Genomic DNA, 16941 nt, shown 5'->3' on the forward strand with positions numbered 1-16941 from the left:
GATCACTGTTGCCTCCCTGACTACGTTTTAAGGCAAGAAAGGGACAGACAAAGGGATATACAATAATTATGAAATGCTTCGCCAAGAAAAATTGCTACTCTTTAACCATGCCTATGACCACCAGGACCAGCTCTTTGCTGGACAGGCAGATAGTATTCACCCACATAAACAGTACAAAATACAGAAAACCTGACCGTAAGACTCAAATATCACGACTAACATCTAATCTAACTTCTATCATGCGTGCATGATGATCCCATTTAAATAAATATAAATTACCAGTAAGAATGAATCATACATCTTGGCATGCAAAAAATGTCATTGCACAGCTATGTTTTATTAAATTCTTTACATACCTATATGCAGCTTATATGCATATACATGCCACCAGCACCTTCTTTGACGGTCCACACTTGCAACAGAGGTACTACTGGTTCTATAAGGTGACAAAATTGAACTGAAACCGCTTCAACCTTGTATGTTTATGTGCTTCCCAATATTTTGAACCCTTGTTTATGCTGAAATTTACACCATGTATTGCTTAGAGATCTTGATTTTTTCTTTCACCAATAAGTTCGTACAACTGATGTGGACCTCACCCCTTCCTCTTTCAAGCCCCCTATCATTGGACATCCTATGTTACAGGCTTCAGGTAATGAATTGATGAGAACGACTTGAACTACGATCAACACTGGATATCCAAAGTTCTCTTTGTTTAAACCTCAGCTGCCATGAAAAGTACACAAACAACAAACAGAACCTATCGGTGTTTTGATCTTCGACGCTTCCCAAGAAGTTTTAGCATATTGTCGGTGACATCAAGTGGGGAGTCATCTTCATCTTGATTGTTGTCAGAGGTATGAGTCAACCATGCCAATGCCTCTATAGCAGCGTCCCTCTCTGCAAGCTGCTTGTTTTTCTTAGGTTTTCCCACAAACTGCATTCCTTTGAATTCCACTAGTGCCCTAAACTCATTTGTCTTTAGATGCTTCGTCTTGTATTTTGGAGGTGAGTGACCTGCCCTCATCAACAAAGTTTGCAGCAAGCTCTTTGGATTTGTTCCATCCTTTGTGAATCTACTCTTGTCAGTGGAATCCTTAGGCTTCTTGGATTCACGGCCAAAAACAAATCTCCCTTCACATAGATCTCCAGACACTAGCTCTTGAACAGCAAGCATAAGGTACTTTCCTTCCTTGTGAATATCAATTCTAGGATCTTGAAGCTGCATATAAGAAGGCAACATATCATTTGAAGCAAAGGACACATCAAGCAAAAAATACAAAAGTCAAAACAAAAACTTAATTCAGTAAGCTGCTCTGATTTGGTGCACCTCAGCATGGAGCTGAATCAAAAAATTCCATCAATGCTATGTCTGAACTGAGTCCTAAAAGCCAGCAATTGGAATAATTATCTATTAATAATCCTGAATTGGTGAAATCTTTGAATTAGTTATTCAATCATGTGATGAAAGAAAAATAGAAAAGCAGTGGTTCAATGATTCTAAAAGTCAACTGATACAATGAAGTTCTTTCCTATTTCCAATAACCATTCAGATATTTTGCAAACAATGGGCAACCATCCTAAAATCAAAGATAACAAAGAATTAACAATAAGGCAGCACAAACAAAGTATCCTGAAGAGATTGACATGCAAATTGAAGCAGTATATATTAAGCTAATAAAATAAATACAGTGAAGACACCAAAGCAAAAGAATTCGATTTCTGACTATATATTTTAAAACCTATAAGGGAAAATCTTAGTTGAAGTACAACATAAACAAACCTAAAGAAGTTTGCAGTTACAATACAGGAAAAGGAGAAAAAAAAGTAAACAGGATAAAGACTAGAAAGTGCATCCATGTAAGAACATATTTACATCGTCCAAAAAAGGATGCACTTTCAGAGAATCTATTCCTATTCCACTCTTGAATTCCCAGATCCAAGGCTTGAGCAGACAGTTTTTACCCCCAAAAAGTAGAGCATAATAAATATAGTCATAAAAACCACTTTAAAAGTAACCCAAAATAATGTTATTATAAGACAAGCAATAGAATCCAGCACAGCATTAATACAATACATATTTTCTAATTTCTACTACTCTAGAAGAATGCATCATATGAGTTGCATATGCATCTTGTTAGAGGACATCTAAAAGTTTTCAGTCAAATATGTTTGAGCTATCCTAGCTCACCTTCTTCTGAATAAGTCTATCAAGTTCTCCTTTGAGCTTCAAATAGCACTCTGCCAAGCTAGAATCCATGAAGAAATCGATATACCCTTGCATCATTTTCAAATGCCCAGCCTGGAACAACCAAGGGATTAATTAGAAATACCTAGCAGTTGAATTCCTTAGGATTGAAAATAATATGTACTCATCAACAAATGAAATCACCTGTACCCCACAGCTTAGAGCACCACCAAAGAGCATCAATATAGAATCAGATACACCAGTGGAATCACGTATGAAAACTGTGTTGACCTTTACTTTTTCACCAAAGACTAACCATGGGTAAGGAATAGTCTGGTAACGTGCATTCACAGAATTCTGAAGCAAAAACCATTACCAGCATCAAGCAATAGCAGCAGCATTTGGAATCTAAATTGGCAATGAAAAACATCTAAAATATCTTCACTGGAAGTGATAGCCCATTTACTGACCAGAGGAGTTTTCTATAATTGTGAAAACCTAGTTATAATGGTTTTAGAGGTTTTATAATTCAGGGACTGTTAGGAGAAAAATAAGGATTTATCAGAAATTACTTGGATGCATATGTGTGAGCATGAGAAAGAGAGGGAGAGAGCTCTGAAAAAAAAAGTTTTCTCTGAAGATTGTTATGCAAGCTAAAGCCCTAAATTCACCTTTTTCTTTTTTGGTAACTAAGGCATAACATTAAACAACATAGTTACAAACTTGTAATTCTGGGTTATATATCCCTTACAACATCCACCCTAAATTTATATGGCATTATACACTAACCATAATCATGTTAAATGACCAATAAGTTTGTCCATGTAGGGTGAATAAGAAATTACAATAAATAATAGAAAATATTCCCAAACTAGCCCCTGGATAGGTTGGTACTGCATGAATTTCCTAGATAAGCTACTACTCAAAATCACAATCAATTTTTTGTATTTTGGGGGCCAAACTTTTTAAATATTGATCCTTGTTACTTTAAATACTTTCTTGACTTGTTTTTTTTAAAAAAAAAAAAAGAATGAAAATCTGTCAATTAGAATTCCTTAAGAATTTTTTCCAAAGTTTAACTAATAATAAACTAAAAACTATAAGGTCAAAGACAAAAAGAGTGACCTCAAAAAGTAAGAAATATGGGTAGAAGCAATAACTTTCTTGCATAAAGGAGTCAAAATATAAATGAAAAAAAAAAATAATTAGCAACTGCTGTCTCCTTTGATGAAAAAGATGGATTGCCTAGGAGCAAAGTATACGTTCAATCTTCATTGAAAACAAAATTACATAGTATCATTAATTTTTCTTGATTAGGTGTTTACACTTACAGCGTACAATAAAACCTGGCCATCATCCATGGTCTTAAAAGACATTGATGTCTCTCTGTGCTGCACATAAAGCACACAATGGTATGTCATCTCATATAATCAGTGAGACTTATTGAAGCTGCATTTTCAGACAATAAAGGTCCCTTACCACTACAGATGTTATTCCAGGAAAGAGTCCAGAGCATATGACAGCACGAACCAGAGACTGGTTGTTACTTAATTTATTGTTTGAGCCTGCATCTGCATCTACCAAGCCAGCTTCTCTTAGAATGAAACTAAATTGTTTCCGAAGAGAATGAATAGCCTGAAGAGTTTGTGCAGACAGGAAGTTCCTCCAACAATACTCGTATGCTGATCCTTCTCTTTCTGCATCTTTCCAACCTTCATAAGCACGGACAAGAGCCATGTGATCACTGTAGTCTTTTGCCGAAAATCTTGACTTTGCTGTCCCAGCTAACTAAAACAAAAAAGGGATTATTAGCTAAAGAAACTTGATAGATTAAAACAGCTATGCGGATTGGTAGTGCGAGCAAAATCTATAAATATTGTGAGCCTACATTGTTAAATGATTAGCAAAGTAACTCTCATCTCATTAAAAAATTAACTTATACAAATAAAAGTAATTAAGTATTCCAAAAAAAAATTAAGACAACACCATTAACGACATTATAACAAAAAATAAAGCCATAGAAGAGATGGGCCTCAAATAGCAATAACGAAGAGAACACTTTGGTTAATATACAGTTCAAAAGGTTGTTTGCTATGAATAACAGAATACATGTAAACAATTTACAGTTCATTAGGAGAAACAAGAGCACACCCCAATTCCTTTCAGTAGGTTGAGCTTATAAAACCAATCAAATTTCAGGCGGGAGTTTGAGCCACTCTGAAAAAGATTTTGATATTTAACCAGCATGGCCTTTGAACATAGAGGAATGGAGAGAAAGGATATATGTAAATGGCTAAGATATATTTGAGCCAAGTTCAGCTAACTTTGATAGGTTACTTTAGAAGCTCCAATTATATTTTTCAAAGAAAATTCTTAATTCATAATCTCTGAAAGCTTTATAGCTACAAAATGCTCCAATATCCCAGTTATTTCCACTTGTGAAGCCAACTAAATGATTACAGACAATTTGCTTTCTTGCACTATCCCAAAGGCAGTAGCCATTATTTAAAGTTTCTCCTCTCTCTAGTTAGATTTCCAGAAGCATTCCAAAACGAGATGTTTACAATATATCCCTCTAGCTGTTACCAGTCAATTTTCAGACTCCAAATATCATATCCATGGTTATCACTATAAAACTAGCAGTTCTTCTTTTCAACTTGTACCTTAAAATAGCACTATGATGGACAGCTATCAAAACAAAAATCATTCAGAGCAAACAGGTTTTCTTTTGTGGGGATCAGGCGGCCATTCAAGTTATTATGGCCCCCAACACTGCCCGCACCACACCCCTGCCCCCCACAACCTGCATTATTTTGGTTTCCAGCTGAACCATTTTGAAACTAAAAAAAATAAGACAAAAAACAAAAAGAATAGAAAACCAGTGATGCAGAGGCATTTTATACTGCAACTGCAGAAAAGTGATGGTTGTTAGGGGTCACATTTCTCTTTTCTCAATTTTGATTTGAGTGGCAAGACAAAGAAGGGAGCATATTTAGAGGGAAAAAAAATGGAAACCATTCTAAATATTCATACAAATATTCCCCACAAGCATATGATAGTACCACACCAGTCAGGTCTTTGCCATACTTCTTGAAAAATATAAACCAATATCAAAAGATGTAAAAGTAAAATAACAAAGTTCAATTCCATCAAGTAAACTAATGTTTATATACTTACATCCTTCTTGTCTTGAGGCAAAAGGAAAGGATCCTTGACACTAAGTCCAGACACTATTGTTAAAACAGGATCAAAGCAACGGAAGATGGCGCCCATAATTAGCATTTTCCCTAGCTTGGGATCTACAGGAAGCATTGATAAGAACTTTCCTGATTGGGAGGAGGGGGAAAACACAAAAGAGAAGGAAATAAGTAACAACACCAAAGGTAGTACGCCCACCATTCCACATTGAATGCCCACATTTGATTTACAAGGAGTTAAAGAAAAAAAAAACAAAAACTTGGACTTCATAGTTTTTTGTTTAAAAATTTAAAAATATCTTATATTTATTGCTGCTTTATAGTTTTTAATCCAAAAAGTTGAAAAAAAAATCATGAGAATAATGTAGAATTTAGAAAAGTCTTAGTTTTAGGTGTTCAGAAAAAAAAAAAAAAAGAAAACATAATTCTTCAACACCCCAAAAAGGAAAGATAGACATTCAATTTCTTATTAAGGGAATAATAGGTATAAAGTATGTATACCAAAATGCATCTACACAGCAGAGGAATAGCAAACTAACCGAGATTTGTCAGATTTTCCTCCTCATCTAATGCCCCAATCATTTTCAAAAAATCAACAGCATTTTGGACCTGTCATTCATTTATTTGTCAACAGCTCATTGTGCAGCATTTATAAAAATGAAAACAAAAATGCCAATGGACAGGCAAGAGAGAAAACAAAATTGCGAAGAGGCATATGAAGGGATACACACACATTTGCATGCATAATGTATAACAGCATTCATGCATGCAATGGTAAGAAATTGTTTCTTCTCCCTGTATTTTTTCTTCTTTTGTACGTCAAAAGAGTCGTTAGCCACTTTTACTATGTCTAGAGTCAAACATCCCCATGTTCTCATACATTTTTCATCCACAGCAAATTTCTATAATTTTGTTCTTATACCATTTTTCAGAACAAGAAGGATAAGTCTATTTTTTCTGAATTTCCATGTTGCTGCTCAAAGCAGTAGCAAATGGCATCATATGGTATAATCCTGCACTGGAGTATTAGTCCTGATCGTTCTTCAATTGGAAACTTTGTTCTCTTATAAGAGCAAAATAAAATTGTAACAAAGATTGGAAATCATAAAAAATTCAAATTGCAATCTTGGTAGGAGACACTCAGATACTTGAAACCATACATGGTAAAAGGTCCATATAATACTTACAGCCAAAGGCTCCGGTGCTTGCAAAGCTGCTGACAAGAATTCTCCAATGCTTTCAACCTGCAAACTTTTTATTTGCAAGCAGAGAGAATTCAAAGGAGTTCTTAAAAGTTCAGGAAGTTGATACTCAGAAAAAGCTTCATAAACGCATCTGGGGTATAGGTGGTAGCATTCGCCTGGCTGCACCCGACCAGCCCTACCCCTCCTCTGCAAACCAAAATATTACCCAACACCACTTACATCAGCCATGACAAGAGAAAAGTAGACACCATAAACATTCAAAAAAAAAAAAATTCAAATAGTGGCTGATATAACAGAGTCCACAACAAAGTGCTAACTCTTTTAAACATCCCAATAGCTGTTAAAAATCAACCTTCTTTAAAAGGTCTCAGGTTGAACTAGGCCACAGAAAAACCAATTCATACTCTCAGGCAAGCAAACACAAAGAAGCAACTCTGGAGAAATGGATATGCACACATGTACAATTAGGATATTGAAAAACTTCAGAACACAACTTCTGTATTGAGTGACCCAGCAACTGACAACGTCAAAATTATATATTATAGAGATATACATATACAGAGTATACTCTAAATATAACAGGAAAATCCAAATGATATAAGCCTAATTACAAGAATACTTACTTGCCGGGCTGATGCCTGAGATATCCAGGAAGGTAGCAGGCATGGCGTATTATTCAAAGCATCATAAGTGGTCTCTTTTGCTTTTCCACAATCTACCACAAAAACTATATCATTGATTGTGATGCTTGCCTCTGCCATATTTGTAGCAAGAACAATTTTACGTATATTTGGAGGAGATTTCTCAAATATTAGTTTCTGCAGAAAATAACAGAAGACAGTCAAATGAATAACACGCACTAGTGCAAGAGCATAAAAATTTCCAATAAGGTTTTCCTCTGATTTCTTAAATTTTACAAACTTCAATTTAATGGTAGCTTTGCTTTGGGAGAGTTCAAGAATGTATGTTTCTTAAGTTTATGAGCTAATAAGTTTGAGCTGATTAGGAAAGGCTGCTCATTTTATATATGTGTCTGTGTAATACACTGCTGCTCATTCCTGTTCATTCTCTACAATTTACTTTGCTACCAAATTGAATAGCAGATCTCAGCAATATTTTTAACCTCTCCAGCATTTTCTATTTTGGAAATTTTATTTTCAGTGTTAATGACAAAGTTTTGAAACATCCAGCTCGGACTCCACATTCTTTTTAACCAAAAAGGACAATAATTGTTAAAAAATAGTCTCACTAAAGGGGCTTGTTAAGTCATTTTCATTGATCATAGAATTAATAGAAGGGGGAAGCTGGTGAAATTACCAGTTTGTTGGGTAAATGGAGTAATGAACCAACACAAAGCAGTGAAGCGAGAGAGAGAGAGAGAGAGAGAGAGAGAGAGAAAGAAGTAAATTTACAGCTGAAGGTATGGTGCTCATGTCTACATTGATAACTTATAAGGAGAAAAAGAAGGAAAAAAGAAAAAAGTAATTGAAAGACAGTAATTTTTAACCAGTAAACATTCATGACACTGAACATGCACAATTAAAGAACCATAAAATAGGGTTTAGATCTACTGAACTTCAATGGGAATTAATGTTAGATATGCCCACTGTCCCATATTTTGGTTCTTTCTTGTCCAAAACTGGGAATATTACTTATATTAACCTTTTCTCTGCCCTCGCATGACACACAACATAACTTTCTAAAATTTCTTTCCTTTCTTGTTAATTTTTAAAATGAAGTTAAGAGTCTAAAAGCTGTTAATATAACACTGCAACCTCTCAAACATTGTGCTAAAAAGAACCAAGACATTACTGAGCTTGAAAGTGCCCATGAAAGAATTTAATAGAACTCAAGTTGGGTGCTAGCTAAGTACCTAGCTGCTACAGATGGCATATAAACTCCAGAAGAACTGTTAAGACGATGTTGCATGTAGTCAGTAGTGAAGTTCAGACGAACCTTACCCTTGACAATCTCTCCCCCTCACCCTGCCCTCTACAAAACAATGCTTTATCTTTATGGAAAACAACTCAATGCAAACCCTTAAGATTTCGTGGTTTTTAACCTCTGGAATGCAGAGCCTACTAAGTTTTCTTCTATCCATGGCTGACCAACTTAGCTATGCTTTAGTTTCCAATTTCTTATTATACAGAACAGATTTTTTTATTTTCTTCAGAAAATCAACTGCTCAATACCCATTAATTAATGATGAAATACGTGAATTTTATTTGAATGATTAACTCTTTAATGGGAAAATGAGAAAGCAATTTTGTTTAGCATAAGGTCTTTATTTTTTATATCATAGGATCATTGATGTGGAAACAAATTCTAAAACTAAATTAGTGTAATATATTGTGATATCATAATTGTGACAAATGAGCAACCTTTTTAGTCATGAAAATTCTTAAAACAAGGCTTCAAAATAAAATGGAAACTGACTTTCCTAATGATCACTTGATTGACTACATTGCTAAAAACTTTCAAAAGACCTAATAATCAATAATTTCTAGCAAATGAAAGAGACTAGAACCTTTAAAAAATGAATGTGTGTGTGTGTGTGTGTGAAGTCATAGATATCTAATTGTTTTTGTAGTATATATTTTAACCAAAGGTGGATACTTTAATTATTTAGACCAAAATACTTCTTTTGCTTTTAAAAACTATATAAGTTAGCTCTACTTCATATGTCCAAAAATGCTCCTATAAACTCTTTTTCATCACCTGATCAAATGATCCTATCTTACACTCCTTCAGACCCTGTAACTCAATGGTTTTGAAACCTTCAAGCATTAATTTCATCCTGAAACTTCAGGTGATTCACAGAACAAAAATAAACCCACCTGTTCAGATGTTGCCATGGAACCATGGCATGTTAAAAGCAGAACCCTGTTAGGATCTCCTAAAAGGGGATGAGCTTTAAGCTGATCTCTCAGACAACTGATATCTTCCCAACCAGTCATAAATACTAGCACAGCACCTGGTCTTTCCTTTCGGCATATATGACATAGAACTGCCTCAATAAGATTGAATCCTATGCAATCAGGCATCCAACATGCCAGAGAATCACGTGCCCTAGAACTATAATTCTCAAAGCTTGATTTGTTCAGAGCATCCTGCAGAAATATGAGGAAAGAGGACCAAACATTCAGAGCTATAAACAGAACCTTTTATGAAATTTTAGCTTTAACAGGTTTTGATCAAACACGTTACAACACACAAGTACTAGTGTCAAAGAAAATGAAAGGAAAAAAAATAAAAACAGCAAAACCATGCCTTAAATTAAGCAATCATATCAGACCCAAAAGAAAATAGATTAAGCAATCATAATATAGATAAAAAAAGAACCAGCCTGCTAAGGGTAGTTATTTTAAAACCATACTAGAATTAAAAACAGGATGTAAAGAAATGCTATTTACTGCTCAGTAAACTCTCAAAAGATGATTTGCAAAACCCTCAATTAAATAGGCATGTCAAACCCAAATAAGCTCCAATCACCTAATCCAATACTTAAATGGCTACATCTTACAACAAAAGACTATACTTTTGTTTGAACAACAGAAAGTTCAAACTGAATGCAATGAATAAATTAATTTCACTCTACTGCTCATCGTCAAGTACCAGTCATACTAAGGTAGCTTCATATGAGGCTTGACAGGGAATGATCCTCATCTTGCCGCATTAATGCCTTAACTGCTATTTAGCCCCAAGCAAGTCAATTTAGTTGCAAAGAAGCAGAATTCTAACAGTATGCATTAGAAGTGGGATTGGAACCTGTTTTTGTATAAGGACATACAACCATACTTTCATCTGATTGGAGACCGGCCATGTGAGTAATAGCACACTCCATGAAAATCAACCACAACATTTGCCGCAAGCTTGTTTAGAAATGTATTATGATGGCTCGTAATTACTTTAAAGCTATTATGAACATTTTTCTAATTGTTTGGTTCATTTTAAAGTTACTTCATGATGAAAGGTCAAGAATCTAGCACTTATTGCAAAATTAAGTTTTTAGATGCATTACCAAACACAATTAACTTTCTTGTACAATAGCCTCTTCTAAGTACAAGAGTCTGAACTCTGAAATAAAACACTGAAGCCCAGCATACCAAACTGGCCTAATTGAAGTTTGTATTCCCCTTCAACAAGTCATATCTTCAAGGGCTGAAGCTCAACGCAACAAATTCCATTATCAGAAAGTTGAAAATATCACTTTATTCATCCATGAGACAAATGCCAATAATCCTACAAATTTTAGACTGCTTAGAATCAAACATTATCTTTCCAAAAGCTGTTTCATTTGCACTACACCGAACATTATCTGGTTAGAATCAAACATTATCTCACAATAATTTTTCAAGCCAAACATGCCACGGTTCTCCAGCTGATAACCAAGAAATTATACTGTACCTCTACAAGGGCAGTTATCTGGTTTTTCCTTTTCCGTGGGGCAAGCTGTCTCTGCATTTTCCACATTTTGTCTTGGCCATAATCATCAATTTGGTTGAAAGAAGTCAACTTATATCCAGTGAATTCCAACACATCTTCCAGAAAGTGTGCCCTGACTGGATATGTGAAGCCCTAAATAATAAAATGAATAAACTTAGACTTGCCTAATGAAGAGTTTGGGTAAAAGGATCATCTCCAAACCCAAAGTAAAATATATATAAATCACGAACTGGTTCAACATAAATAGATGCAACAATAAAAGAGAAAAACATGAAAACAGGTGGGCAAAAATGCTAGCCCAAATTATAGGGCTTTTCGTACCAGAGAAATAACCAGGGTAGGAAATAAAAATTGATGAACTCCTTCCGGAGACAAAAATGGAATAACTATATGCAGCAACGAAAATTTCATTATTATTATTTTAATGAGTCAACAATTTATCTCTTATTTATTATAAATTTCAATAAGTTCCCAATATTAATCCTCTTTAAAATAAGTTTTGTAACAATGGTGACAAATTGCATCATTCAAAACTATCACTAAATTCCTTTATTTATGTGTGTGTGTGTGTGTGTGTGTGGAGAGAGGAAATTTTCATATTTGGAATGAAGAGACAACTCCATATTGAAGTCCAGAGAATATTCAACGATTTTTTTTTTTTTGTAAATTAGAGGTACAACTCATCCAACCCAAAAATACATAAAAACTAAAAATTGCATGAAAACAGAACCATGACTACCTAAACTCTTATTTCCAACTAAAATAGAAAGGAAACAGATGATCAAGCAAAATTTATTATTCAGATAAATGACACTCCCAGCTTGCTTATTTGTAAATACCTACAATAATAGACACCACAAATCAGTATACAAAGAGAAAACTGAACTTTTGACTTACCGGAATGTGAATTTTTGGTGCCCCACCAAAATAATTGGAGAAGAGCTCAGCATTCAAAGTGGCACTCATTAAAATTAACCTCAAATCTCGACGACGTGGAAGAAGATCCTTCAACACAATCAGTAGGAAATCTGGAATACATAAACTCAAATATTAAGAATCATGCTTGACTGCTTTTTAAGAAAGAAGCACATCAAAAGGAGTTTATTAGAACAGCACCTTCATTCATTCCTCGTTCATGAATTTCATCAACAAAAACATGAGTTATACCATTCAAGTTCCGGTCACTTAGCAGCCGTCGGAGTAAAATACCACTGGTACAAAAAAGCAGATGGGTATTTTTCCCTTTCATTCCTTCTAATCGAACTTTATAACCAACCTACCAAAAAATTTCTGTTGGAGTATGGAAGCAAGAATAAAGAAATTTTCAAAATTAAAAATGCTTTTGAGCAAAGAATTTTATATTATTTTTCACATGTGCCTGTCTACTCAGAAAGAAAAGACTCACTGTTTCCCCGAGAGGCTCTCCTCTTTCTGCAGACACTCTTTCTGCAACTGCCATTGCAGATATTCTTCGAGGCTGTGTGCAAATTATGCTACAGAATGCTCCACGACCAGTTTCTATTTCTGACTCCAATATGTATTGTGGAAGTTGAGTGGTCTTCCCACACCCAGTCTCCCCTGATATCACTATGACCTACAGTTGTAGCAAACAATTAAGAATGGTACTATAGAGCACAGGCATGAATAAGATGAGGCATGGTAAAAACTATAGAGAGATTCCTGAGGTGTTTTTCATTCTCTTTTTTTGTTTGCTGTACATTGTATGCAGGGCAATTATAAAGTAATCATTTGCATAGAAAACATATTATAAATTCATGCATACAAATTTATGATGTTTCATGATAAACAAGCCACAAAAAACTGATTAATTGGCATTCTAAATAACAGACAAGGAAATGTACCTTTTCCGTTGTTTCACAATAAATTTGAAGAACTGAAAACAAAAAACTAGAGAAAAAGGACAAAACTCCAAAACCAGGAAGAATTACAATATGGAACAGTCCAAAATTTTGGGATAAGGTCTAAATTTACCACTCTACTTAAGATGATGGATCAAATTTACCACACATATTTTAACAGATGCAATTTTACCACTGTATTTTATAATTTGGTTTAGAAATGGTCAAAAGTTAATAGTAAAAGAATATTTTTTGAGAAACTTTTGACCATTTTTGAACGAAATTAGAAAGTACAGTGGTAAAATTGCACCTGTTCAAAGATGGGTGGTAAAGTTGATCCATCATCCTAGGTAAAGTGGTAAATTAGGACCTTATCCCTAGAATTTTTCTTCACCTAGTGGAAACAGAGACACTAAGAAAGCTGCTAAATTAAATAGAAATAATTCTTACCAGTTGAACCTTCTCCTTTTGATTTATATACCCTTCTATGACTTCATTCTTGTTTCAAATCTAACTTCTAATAGACTCTACCCTGAATTGACTTGCTTTTCCAAGACCTAAAATTCCTCTCACATTTCTTACTACAAAAAGTTAACACCATTATCCTATGGTTGACCAATTAAACTTTAACCTGATATATGTTCAACAAACATCCAGTCATTCAGTCAGTCTTTGTAGCAAGAAAGATGTCTATTTGACTGGTATAATTCTTACTTTTAAAGATTATCGAGTGACTTCAATTTTCTTAACATATATGAATACACACGCACACACACACACATATATATATGCTAATACAATTCAAAATCAATATTAATCATGAACTAGCCTGCGGCCTGCACCACGGTGCTTTAATTTTGTTCTAACAGGAGAAAGTTTGGGAGGAGCAAATATATCAGTTGCAAAGAATTAAAAGAATCTGTCAATTTATTTTGTTGCGGGCTCAACAGCAGCAATATGGAGCCATAACAAACTGAAGTGCTGCAGCCAAAGAAAGCAAGTATCACTGCCAGCTACCAATCAGAGAACCGGCTGGAGTCATTTTTTAAGTATCGGTAAAGATAGATCTGCTGTGATAATTATAATATAATCAACAGAGCAAAAAACAAGCCATCTGTGTACAATGAATCAAATCCATAAGGAGGATGAAACCAAACAAATTCAAAGAAATGGAAAACCAGAAACTTCTCGAAACAAAACAGTGAACAGAAGGAAATCTCTCAGCAATAATGGTAGTCTGTTTGATATGATATGCTTACTGAAAATGAGCAAAAAGTTCCACACTCAAACCTGATTGCGTGCTATTGCCTGAAGCAGCCTTTCCTTTTCCTTGAATGCAGGCAGAGATTTTCGAAATTCCATCATCTTCTTGCCTTCTGGTGATTCCTGAAAATAAAACGGATAACTGATCATAAAGATAGATAAGGTTTCTTGTTCACTTTTTCCCAACTCTTCAGCAAGTGCATGGTACTCATTATACTCATTAAATAACTACTCGGAATAATAATCATGATAAACATATTATGCTAGTAATGCTTGCTGACGTTTGCAACATTTCAGGTACTGATACCAGTACAACCATTTTAGTGATAAATACAACGTCACATCCACAGATAAATCTTATACAAAGTACAGGGGGAAAAACCAAAGATGAATATGCCTTTTTTTTAAGGGGGAAAGAAGAAAACCCTGAAAGTATATCTTAGAAAGCACAAAAGCAAGAAAATAAAAGATACAAATGCTACCGAAGTAAAGAAGCAAATTTGACAACATATCAAAAGCATTAAAGGAAAAACAATAATAATTAGCAAGCCATGCCTGCAAAGCTATTTCCCATTGCAGATAAGAAAAAATTAGAAGAAAAGGGAAAAGATCATACCTGCCAAGCTCTTTGCATATTACGCAATCGCAAACTCCTCCTCTGAAGAACCTTTTCCATAACAGAATTATCCAGGAAATAATCTGGATTCTCATCTGGGTTCACACATTCAGCCTGATCAATGGAATTAGCATTGTCTGAATTATCTCTGACGTTCCCAGAATTTAACTGCAGTCGATCAAGGTATTCTTGCAGTAAACCCTCAACCCTCCTTTGCAAGCCTAATGGTACAACAACCTACAGAAATAAACCATCAAACATTTCAATTCTCCATTTTGGAAAAATTATTTTTAAGCTACACAGAATATAAAACTTATCAGGAGCTCCCGAAACTTGTTACCTCCCGTTGTGGCCGTTTATCATCCAAATCTGGCCTATAGTTAGGAAGAGGAACCTTGCTTGCAACAACCACTTTTCCATACATTTCACTGAAAAAAATAAGAACACGTAATCGGGGCCTAGAATCATTCTTTCTCATGAAGAATATATCTTAACATATATTATCGGTGCATCAAATATAATGTTATACACAATAGAGATGTTACAAACCTGTAAAGTCCCATCCTGTTGGCAAGGTTTGATATCTGTTCATAGTCTCTCCTATCTCTTTTATCTCTAGATACAATTTCGTGGTCATTTTCACTGCGTAAGAGCATGCTGAGTTTCCATTTCCATTCATCAATGTTGGCAACAGAAGAAGACGCCTAATATCAATAAATTATATCACATAAATGATCAATTTCCAGCCTTGATTCAAACAAGTCTATCCTTCTTTACCATACATATTATTAAAATAAATAAGCTAATTCTCAAAAAAGGGGAAACAAAAAGGACCTTATGGCTCTCAAAATCGCACTCGTATTCATCATCTGAGAATTGCTCTGCCGCATACCCGCAGAAACGCCGTCGTTTTGGGAGACAAAACCTAGCATTAGAAGAAGAAGAATTCGGGAGTAGAAAAAGCAGTGAATCAAACAAGGTGTTCGCTCTGGCGTGAGTGAAATTGAATCCCAAAAGGAGACCTCTTAGCTTCGGATTCTGCATTGTTGGCAGCAGAGTCTCATTTTTCAAGCATTTGATTTCAATTCAATGATTCAATAAATACAACAAATTCTTATACTTTCTGTTCGCAAAACCCCAATAAAAAACTTATCAAAATCAAATGGGGAAGATTATTCAATTGTTTGAATAGCGTTTGATAATTTGATTTAGGGTTTTGGGATTGTTGATGGTGGGGAGGAGGGTTTAAGGATTGGGCTGTAAATTAAAAAAAAAAACGATTAATAGGGAAAAGGCCAATGGATGAAGCCCCATGAAAAAAGGGTTCCTTTTTGGCCCATTAATTGAAAATATCTAACAATTTGTTCAACAACAATAAATTTTATCTATTAAATTTATATTAAAAAATATTCTCAACTAAACTTTTTGTAACGAAGGAAAGAGGATTATAATCTATCTTTTAGACAAATCGATCATACATCAATCAATGAACTAAATGCTTAGGTACAGATTCTCAACAAATATGATAAGGGTATTGCATAAATTTGAACATTTTTATGTATATGAAAAATTTCAATAAGTATTTAAATATTACGATCAAAATAAAGGATAATTTAAGGTAAAATTGTATAAACCTTACTTTTAAAAATTAAATGAAAATACTTACGTTTCACATCACATCCGTCAGTAGAGAACAAGTTAGTTATCTCTATTACTTTTTCATCAATTATGTTTTAATATATCTATGAAAATGGTTTGACTCTTATTATAATTTAATCAATTACGTACAAAAGGAAAAAATGAAAGTAGTAATTAATGAGGTAATACTCATGGTAACAAACTCAAATCAACACTCATGTTAGTAATACATTCACAATGATTCATGAGAAAAAGAAAAATGGAAGCAGTCCAACTACAACCTCATGTTGAATATATTGTTAAATATGTGACGCTCAATATGTATCACATCCAAGTTGTGACGAATAAGATTCGTCTGCTACTATGATAATTCCTTAAATATACTTTTTTAACCCAATTATGAGTTTGACTAAAGTTGGTGTCTTTTGGTCGCCCACCTTTCCCATGCGTGATATTTGAAATTGACTCCAATCATTCCAAGATCTTGACTCTAGATAATTGAGGAATTGGAGAGTCTCATTCAACACGT

The 16941-nt window shown here is 34.4% G+C and overlaps 1 protein-coding gene across 1 annotated transcript; it reads right to left on the bottom strand.

Moving 5' to 3' along the window:
- Positions 1–248: 248 nt before the first annotated feature.
- Positions 249–15996, bottom strand: ABO6 (DEA(D/H)-box RNA helicase family protein). The gene is made up of 19 exons (XM_021440940.2): positions 15609–15996; positions 15324–15478; positions 15115–15202; positions 14775–15011; positions 14186–14281; positions 12442–12630; positions 12153–12312; positions 11934–12064; positions 10998–11168; positions 9428–9700; positions 7214–7408; positions 6573–6776; positions 5925–5994; positions 5366–5514; positions 3668–3976; positions 3520–3579; positions 2393–2545; positions 2192–2302; positions 249–1222 (listed from the first exon to the last, which is right to left on the bottom strand). The coding sequence occupies exons 1-19, from the start codon at positions 15816–15818 to the stop codon at positions 761–763; spliced, it is 3423 nt and encodes a 1140-aa protein (XP_021296615.1). The 5' UTR covers positions 15819–15996; the 3' UTR covers positions 249–760.
- Positions 15997–16941: the final 945 nt, after the last annotated feature.

The sequence above is a fragment of the Theobroma umbraticum genome, unplaced genomic scaffold (assembly GCF_002168275.2).
Source record: "Theobroma umbraticum cultivar Fairchild unplaced genomic scaffold, ASM216827v3 scaffold_12.1, whole genome shotgun sequence".
Classification (NCBI taxonomy): Eukaryota; Viridiplantae; Streptophyta; class Magnoliopsida; order Malvales; family Malvaceae; genus Theobroma; species Theobroma umbraticum.